Source organism: Anticarsia gemmatalis, chromosome W (genome assembly GCF_050436995.1).
Source record: "Anticarsia gemmatalis isolate Benzon Research Colony breed Stoneville strain chromosome W, ilAntGemm2 primary, whole genome shotgun sequence".
In the NCBI taxonomy this organism is placed as follows: domain Eukaryota; kingdom Metazoa; phylum Arthropoda; class Insecta; order Lepidoptera; family Erebidae; genus Anticarsia; species Anticarsia gemmatalis.
Genome location: NC_134775.1, coordinates 10,969,179 through 10,979,116, shown reverse-complemented (window position 1 = coordinate 10,979,116; position 9,938 = coordinate 10,969,179). Strand labels below are relative to the sequence as shown.

General features: G+C 35.8%; 1 protein-coding gene across 1 annotated transcript; it reads left to right on the top strand.

Annotated features, from left to right (window-relative positions):
* Positions 1-8,658: 8,658 nt before the first annotated feature.
* LOC142985956 (uncharacterized) lies at positions 8,659-9,633 on the top strand. Its single transcript, XM_076134193.1, has 2 exons — positions 8,659-8,669; positions 9,054-9,633. The coding sequence occupies exons 1-2, from the start codon at positions 8,659-8,661 to the stop codon at positions 9,631-9,633; spliced, it is 591 nt and encodes a 196-aa protein (XP_075990308.1).
* Positions 9,634-9,938: the final 305 nt, after the last annotated feature.

The following is a 9,938-nucleotide window of genomic DNA, read 5'->3' as shown; positions in this document are numbered from 1 at the left end:
GCAGTCGCTCCATGTAAAACACTGGTATCCAGCTGCATCCGGTGAGACTGGAAGCCGACTCCAACATAGTTTGGAACAAAGGCTAAGCGAATATATATTCATTACTTGTTCAGGGGGGTACTGATATTTAGATGTGTTAATTATTTGCTATGCTGCCTTAGATGCATTTTCAGAACTGCTAATAAAGTGATTGTTTTGGGCCTTTTGTGTTAAGTTCATTATTTTCTTGTAGAGCTTTGTATAGTTTTTAAACTCTGTTTTGTTTTTAGGGCTGGGCTTTAAACGATATCTCCAAAGTTAGCCTTTGCTTTTGGCTGCATTTCTTTATGCCCCGAGATATCCATTTGGTCTTTTTGTTAGAATAAATTGTGATAATTTTGTCTGGAAAACATACTAGTTTATAGAGTAGCGAAAACTCCTGTAAGAAATGTGTGAATGCTTTATTCCCATCTTGAGTGTCAAATACTTGTGAGAAAGATAGAGATTGTAGATGAGTTTTAAATCTTTTTATATTTTCTAAACATGTATCTTGTTTTATAATTTTCCAGTATTTTAATCTACATGTTTTATGTATAGGGACTCTAAGTAATTGTGATAAGTGGTCTGATAGTAGTAAGTCAATGGTTTCAGCTTTACACTTCTTACCGAAATTGTGTGCAAAGTTATCGATACAAGTATTACTGCTTAGTCTGGTTGGTTGATAGAGTGCTAGTTTTAAATTGTACTGCAGAAGAAAATGTTCCAATTCAATCGAGTTTTTTGTTTTTTTTAAGACATCAATGTAGAAATCCCCTGTTAGTATAATATTTTTGTTTTTTTTAAGACAAAGATTTTTTAGAACATCATCTAATTTTTCGTAAAATACCATGAAATTTTGTTTGGGTACTCTGTATATGCATACAATAATAATATTATATGGTAGAAGTTCGATTGCACAACACTCAAACAGCCCTGACACAGACTGTTTCGCTATATCAGGGACAACTTTAAAACCCAAACCAGTTCTAACAAAAATACACGTCCCTCCCCGTTTTGTGTTTCTTGAGAAAAACGCAGCTAAGTGATAGTTAGGCAAGTGTATTATGTTTTCGTATCCTGATTCTATAAAATGCTCCGTAATACATAAGACGTCTATTATTGTACCTTTTGTTAAAAGTTCTTCCAATTTTACTTGTAGGGCATTTGATTTGTTAATAATTCCTGCTATGTTTTGATGGAGAATATTTAAATAATTAAAGAAAAAACTGGGACTGGGTTGGTGTTTCCACACATGGTACCATGGCCTGTGATGGAACGATTGATAATAAGTTATCATCGGAACTATCTTCACATATGGACAATTTCTCTTTTGAGGGTGTGTTGTGTGTCGTTTGGTTACAGTCAATGTGATCAGTCTGTGTACTTACACTAGCATACCTTATATGTTTACATTGTACTTTTTTTTTAGCCATGTTACAGTGGCTATCTTTAAACTTAATCATGTTACAATAGTTATCATAATTTGTTTTATAAGTATGTCACATTTAATATTTCTTTTAATAAGATTCTACATGAATATAACTTATTGAAAAATGGTTTGTTATTATAATTATAATTTTTTAAGGACACAAATCTTGTATTATCATTGAAATCTAGACAAGTGTGTTTCAAGAGTTGATTTAGTTTGTATTCGTTCAAATACTTATTTCTAGGTATTTCACATAGCATAACATTAGTGTGTTGAAGTTTTTGTAATGTACAATATAAATAAGATTGCAATTTTAATATACTACTATCATTTGTGCCTGTTGAGATAATTACATAATCTGATTTAGTGTAATCTTTACATACCGACTCACAGCAACTAAGCACCTGATCTGATTGTGCATAAGGTTTTAAATAAGAGTTTACAGCGTATTTATAGCCTAGCAGGTTATTTAGGATTCTCCGTATTCCATATCCTGTTTGGTCAGCAATTATTGTCACCCTATGCTGAGAATCTATGGTTTCTGAATTGGTCTGGAGCATCAGCAGTGTATTTTTGTGACTAAGCGGTGTTTTTCCGTCTATGCATGTACTTTCTGCGCTGGATTCTTTTTTAGTTGCAATTTTTTCTGCAGGTATGGTGTAGGTAACGCCATCTAGTTGGTTTATGTCGAGGTATTCCTTGGTGTCGGCATTCTTCTTAATATTTATTGATTTTTCAATGTGATCAGTAATAGTTTCTTGGGTCGATGTTGGGGTATTTCTGAAGGAGTCAGTGAGTCTTCGCGCAGCATTTGATTTTCTTTTAGATTGTACTTTTCGAAGAGAAGACAGTGGACTTTTATAAATTTGTTTCAGTACCAGTATTTCTCGTGACATCTGGGCAATTTGTTGTTTCAAATCTAAATTCTCAAGAATGATATTTTCCAATTCGTTCTGGGTGCTCAATAGTGTAGAACTAAGATTATTTATTTTATTCTTTATTTCCTCTTGCCATATGGTATTTGTTTGAGTAGAATCATTCAGGCTAGTGCCCAATAATTCCTCGGAGGATATATTATTATACGAAATACTCATGTCGATTTTTTCCATAGATTTTGATTTATTTTTTAGTTTTCTCAAAGTAACATTTTCTGAGTCAGTCATTCTAGCGCCCTCTATGATTTTAGAGTAACAATAGAACGTTTAGTGAGAGAGCAAGTTGTGCGCATGCGCCTATAGCGTTGTAGTAATGCTATTCGTTGATAGATGTCGCTTTGGTTTAGAACAGTTTGCCACTTAGTAGTTCTACTACTCCTCACTAGATGTTTATTGCATCATAATTAGATATTATCGCATATAGTACTGACCTCTGTTAGTATCTATTGTACAACTGTCCATCAAACGGAAGATTATTTAAATCCGTAGTTCATCTATTCAACACTACTAGAGTGACATTGATGAGTCAAAATTTAATGTTAAAATATTTCATTTTAATTCACTTTATGCATATTGATATCCTTTTCCCAATAGTTTTAGTTCTCAGCAAGATACTTTGTGGTAAATATTTCACATTAGTTAACATTCACTTGGTATATTCAACACTAATAAAGTTATTTGATTAGAGGTGATTATTATAATTATAAGTCAGTTTATGCGGAGATAACACTTTCACTTGAGTATTGGCCTATAATTAGTCCGTTACCGTGCACTTCTTAACTTAAAACTCGCGAAATCTATTTTTATTTGATTATTCAAAATGAGTTGAACTATGTTCGTGTTTGCTTAAGAGCGCGGTCATTTCAATTGTTTAATATAATAATAAAATTTCTTAAGGTTTTCCATACAGAAGTCACGTCGTCTTATTAGCCAGCACTTCAAGATACATACATTTTTGATACTATATCTTAATAGGTAACTGAGCAGTGTGGTCAGATAAGGCCAGCTCAAGTACTTCTGACTTGCTTTTAGTTTTAATGTCGTGGGAAAAATTGACAATACAAGTATTACTTATTAGTCTAGTGGGCTCTCTTATTTTTAATTCCAGGTTATAATTAAAAAGAAGGCATTCTAGTTCTGTGGTTATACTACTTTTTTTAAGAATATTTATATTAAAATCACCCGCTATAATAATATTATGCTTATGGTAGTTTTTATTTAGGTACATCAAGACATTGTTTAGTTTTGTAAAGAAAACAGGTAAATTACTCGCTAAGGGTACTCTATATAGACAGAGAATAACAACTTTGTAGTCTATCAGTGCCACTCCACAACATTCAAAGATAGAGGGTAATGACATGAGAATAAGAGCTGGGATATTTTTAAAATTATGTCCTTTTTTCATAAAAATACATGATCCTCCTCTTCTGGAATCTTTTCTGCAATATGATGACGCTAGGCTATAGCTGGGTAATGAACTGAAATCTTCCTCTCCATGCATCATGAAGTGTTCAGTTAGACATATAATGTCTATATCTGTTCTTCTGTCTATTAGCTGTTGTAAACAGACGGTTAATAAATTAGATTTAGATCTTAGCCCTGCGATATTTTGATGAAGAATGTTCAGGTATTTAGTCTCGAAAAAACTCAGACTCCATGGGCTTCTCGTGAGACATTTTTTCGGCTGAGGATTGGTCGACTCTCGTAGTTATATTTTCTTCTATAATTCCTGGTAGTAAGTCATAAAGATCTTTAAAGATGATGTTCATGCCGCGATCATTTAAAGTACCAGACTTTGTGTAGTCTGTATGGTGGTATGTTAAGTTACGGTTGGAGTCTAAATAGTAGGCATATTCGTGAGTCATAATATCCATATATAGCATATTGTTGAACGTCTCGAGTCTTGAATTAAATAACCCGACGAGCGCAAGGCTAGAATATGGAACACTAAGCGCTAGGTGGGTGTGACACACCCAGAAAGTAAATGCGTGGTTTTACCACAGTATTATTTTCAAATTTTATTTTCTTGAATAATTTACTAGTATTTACTCTTATATTAAACTAATTTAAGGGTGAAACAAAAAAAAAAGTGTATCAATTATATTTATTAATGAAATTAAAAAAGTAACAATTTTAACTTATATTTATTATTTATCACATGTATTAATCACTTTTTATCAAAAATATGAAAATAAAAACAAAATAAAGTATTTTTTCTTTTAATATACTAAACATAAAAACGTAATAATACTTTTGAGGAATCCTAAAACTAATAAAAATAAAGTTATTCATCTTGAGATCTTGTGCAGTTTTCACAGACGAAAATGGCGTGTTCCATACATAGATAACGGCTACACTTGTAACAAATGTATTTAGTCTTTCGATCTTTTTTTGTAGGACATATTTCACATCTCTTTATTATCTTTGCTACTTTTTGGGGTGGTTCTTGTGAGGGTTCACCCGCTTGATCGTTAATTCTTTTACGAAGTTCTTTAGGCAAATGTAGATTTTCCTTCCGGTTTCGTAAATGTTCTGAAATCAACTCTATTCCAAGGTCTCTGATAAAATCTCGACGTTTCACTGAGGAGTTATTATTGGTTTTATAGATTATCATGCTATTTATTCCTGACATATTCAAAATTGCATAAAAAATTACCATTGGCCATCTTTTTGTATTTCGTGAAACATCGTAATTACTACATAATTGGTCTACAACATCTACACCTCCCTTAGTTTGATTGTAAAACGTAATCATTTCAGGCTTTTGTTTCTCTAAGCTTGAAGGATCAATTTTGACATCATGGTGTAATGTCGACATCAGCAAAACCACCTTATTTTTCTTTGGTACATGATATACTAGTGAGATATCCTTTTGAAAACCAAACAGGCTGCTAGGAACATCTCTGTTACGGGTTTCGAGCATTTTCTTTGGAATTTCAGTCTTATTTTTACGTACTGTCCCTGTGCTTGTCAAACGATGTTCATTTAGCAAATGAATCAATAATGGATAACTGGTAAACCAGTTATCAAATGTTACATTGCGATTGGTTTTTGAAATAGGAGTTACAAGCCTATCTACAACGTCCATTGCTTTATTGCTGAAGGCATACGGTCCTGGTGGCTGTTTTCCCGGGTAAATTTCAAGATTGACTACGTAAAACGACTTGGAGTCTACTAAGGCATATATTTTCAAACCATACTTGCTGGGTTTGTTCGGCATGTATTGTCGGAAACTGCAGCGGCCACGAAATGATGGAAGTTGTTCGTCAATAGTCAGGTACTCGGATGCTGAATATGTTGACTGGCAACATGTAACAAATTTCTCAAAAATGGAACGAACAGGAGCCAAATTGTCAATACTTTTTCGTTCTTGACGCGTAGTTTTATCGTCAAATCGTAAACAATTCTGAATAAATTGAAATCGCTTCAAAGTCATCGTAGTCCTAAAAATCTCAATTCCAGAGCCATCACTCCGCCATAAATCTTTCAAATTTAGATGATTGGATTTGAAACGCCCAGCTAAATACAATAGTCCAATAAAAGCTTTCAATTCTGATGTGGTGAGATCAGCCATAACATATTTCTTTGTATGATTATTTTGGCATGTCGCTCGCCTAGTACTTATTTGAAAGTTTGAGTGAATTACTATTTCTTGCAAAATATCATCAGTAACAAATAGGTTCCAACACTCACCAGCTGTTTTGGCATTTTGTCCAACAGGTCTCACTCCTTGCCTTTCTCTTACAATATTTTCCGACCTAGTACGTACATTAGACCTGTTTGGTACTGTGAACCATTTCATACCATTTTTCCCCAACATAAAACTACATTCCATATCATTTTCTTCCGATCCTATAGGCTGTTCTCCGTCATCTAACTCCTGCTCTGTCTCACTTCCAAAGCTTCTTTCGCTAATATGATCAATATCCTGGTCACTACCGGATTCGTCGCCAGAACTGTCTTCGGCTTCTTCTAAAAGACGTAATAATCTATTTTGGTTATCTTCGTACGACATTTTAGATTGTTATCCTGAAAATAAAACGAAACAATGCAAAGAATAATAAAAAGAAAACAAAATGTGTTTGTTAAAATTAGTAACAAGTAGCGTAAGGTGGGTTTCACGCACCCGCTGCTGACAGCTTCAACCTCGTGTACACCATTCGCCGGGCGGCGGTCGACTGAGGCAGCGGCCGTCGATGCTTCGGTACCTACCTCCCCCCGCGCAGCTACTCAGGCGCACGACGCGTAATAACAATTCGTTTTAAAAATATTTATCGATTTTTGTAGCTCTGGGTGTACCACACCCAACCTTACGCTCGCCGCGCCGGGATAAATAATATTGGTATTTGAATGTCGGTAAAGTAATAATTATATTAGTATTTTTAATTTCCTGCAATATTCGTCGCATGTAAATTATTGTGTCAAAGTAATTATTCGTAACTCTAAAATCTTCCTCCCCAACCATTATTACACAAAAATCATTTAATGTGTAATTTCTAAGTTTTGATTGTATGTCCCGAAGAAGATACTTTATGCCAGCATTCGGTATTATGTAGTGACATATATGGTAATATTCTTCGAAGTATTCCTCTGCTAAGTTTAGTATTTTATTGGTTTTATTTGCACTTACAATGCATATGTTGTTTTTTACTTTGGTCTGTGATTTAGTTATTTTGTTTGATTTATTCTTTGATTGAACTTGTGGCTCCATCTGTCGGCTAAAATGTTTTGTGGTGATATTTTGTTGATCATCAATAACACAAGTCGACAAAAAAAACATTTTTTTTTGAGTCTGTGTTTTAGTGAATATTTTCTGATTATATTAATCAAAAAGAAAACAGGAATAACATTAATAATAAATTAAGTTTGCTTTTGTACTATATATAACGAAAACTAAATATATGGGGTTTTGGCAGATTTTTTGAAGAGCCGTTGCATTTATGACGCAAAACCAGGGGTGAGGGGTCTGGGGGTGTGAAGCGGGTGGTAGCAGAGTGTCATGGCAGTATGTGCGTGCGCGTTCTAAAGGAATAACATATTTTTTTGCGGCACAAGGTCTAAAAATGGCATCGAAAAAGTGTAAAACGACGTGGACTCTTTTTGCTACATTTGTGATGAATTTATTAAAGTGAGAGCCAATAAAATTTGTTTATCATCAAATAAGTCATTTTGTGAAGCATATGAAGCTTACTTTAACATGTCAATACGAAGTCAGGATAAGATATGGGCACCTCACTTCTTGTGTAATAACTGCAAAAGCAAAAAGCCTTTTTTTTTTTTTTTTTTTTTTTTTTTTTCTTTTAAGAAAAAAAAGACTTTAGAAGGTAAGAAAATACATCTTATATTAAATGAACATTTATATGCCTATATACATACATATTTTTTGAACTATACATTAAATGTGTACATCGTTAATAAATGCTATTTATAATTTTTTCAGCCTGGTACTGAGGAGAGAAAAAAAAGATGAAGTTTGCAGTACCACGAATATGGAGAGCCTACTGATCACATCAAGTTCTTATTTTCACACAAGAAAAACCAAAAGTATTTATTTCTAAAAAAAAAAAAATTATCCTTTTTTGTATTTTGTGTTTCTTTATGCCTTATTGTATCATTTAAATTAATAAAAATATATAAATCATAACTTTTTTACTCTTATATATTTATAATTGAAAGTGAAACAAAGAGCTTTTCCATTAAAATTTAAAAATCGTTCTAAAAGCTACAAAAGCAAACTTTATTAGATAAAAATATTATTTCTTTCTTTAGTTAGGCATATGTAATCAAAATCAAAGGTACAGAACCCAGACTCAAAATTCGTGTTGACCAATGTAATTTGTATATTGGTGTTATCCAGAAATTCAAGTTCAATTTGGGATTTATTATTTGATAGTGATGATCTTGTGGACTTAGCCTTTTTCATAGGGGTTTGAACGGGTGAATTCATGTGGCTAGATGCAATTTGCTTAAATAGGATATTTTTCCGAGTTAAGTTTTCGTTCTGAGACTTTAACTTCTGATTTTCTAAAATCAGAGAATCGATTTCGCCATTAGCACTAAGCAGCTTAGTGGAGAGGTCTTCAATCTGTTTCTTTAATTCGTTTATGAGATCGTAATTTTCATCCAACGACATGTCTGGTACACTATTTGTAGTGACATCTAGTGTGCAATTGTAGAAACTCTCATTATGGTTCTCATCGGAAAGCGTGCGCGCACGTCTAAAGGTGACGTTTTCCGATTGATCCATCGTTACAGTTGATATATGTTAGTCACTAGATGTCGCTGTAGTAAAATTATTTGTTATTGATGACAGGCGTTTTGATGTAGTATTCAAATCGATGAAAACTAACGATTCTTATTTAATGAACTCCTTGCGGGAAATAATATATACTTCTAAAGCTGGTGTTACCTGAAGTGTTGGTCACAATTATTTATAATCTATAGTCCAATTGTTGATTTACGTCTATATCACTGTTTTATTGTCTGTTAAATACACCACACTTTAGTTGTTTATTTAGTCACTTTACGCACTGGGTTTGCATAGATAACGTTATATCACTTTAAGAATCTCTATATACGTGGAACTTTACACTATTTGACTTTAATTAACGTCTTTTTGTATTTTTAATGTTTAGCTTTATACGGAGCTGATGTTAACTGTATGTCACTAGCGACACTTCGGAAGCTCGGACCCGGGGGACCGGTCGGGACCCGGAGGTTGTCGCGCAGTGGAGGCGCGAATCACGCCAAAATATCCTCCGGACCTGGGCCGAGCGGTTGGAACACCCCAGCGCTAGTGTTCATCTTATTAGCGCCATCCAACCGGTCCTCGAGGAATGGTTGAACAGACGTCATGGAACAGTTACGTACCGTCTGACGCAGACTCTGACGGGCCACGGCTGCTTCGGCCGATACCTATTTAAAGTCGCAAGGAGAGAGCCTTCCCCAGCATGCCACCACTGCGGGCATATTGAAGACACGGCCGCCCACACATTGGCCGAGTGTCCGGCTTGGGCGACGGAGCGCGGCGCGCTGGTTGCCGCGATAGGGCCTGACTTGTCGCTGCCGGCCGTAATTCGCTCCATGCTCGGCAGCGACGTGGCCTGGAACGCGATGCTCGCCTACAGCGAAACTGTCATCACACAAAAAGAGGACGCGGAGAGGGTCCAGGAGCTAGACCCGAACGCAGACCCGAGGCGTCAACGCCGCGTCGGGCGAAGGAGAGTGGCGCATAATCGTCGCCCACCCTAAATTGGGTCTCTGGCAGCGGACTGGGCGTCCGTTGCCAACTTGGAGGTGAGACTCCAAGGCAGGCCGATGGCCGTAGTGTCCGGTCCATCGGGCCAGTTGGCCTGAAGGGCCCCCGTGGAAGGGGCAACCGCGTGGCGTGCGACTTGCGGTTCTAAGCGCAAGCAGTTACCCCGTCGCACGTCACACACGCGGAACAGGCAGGCACTCGTGGGGTTTTAGTGGTGTATGCCCGCCCTTCTGGCGGGAGAGTCCCACATAACCCTGTGCTCCACCCAGGGCGCAGGGTATGCGTTACGCATTTCCCC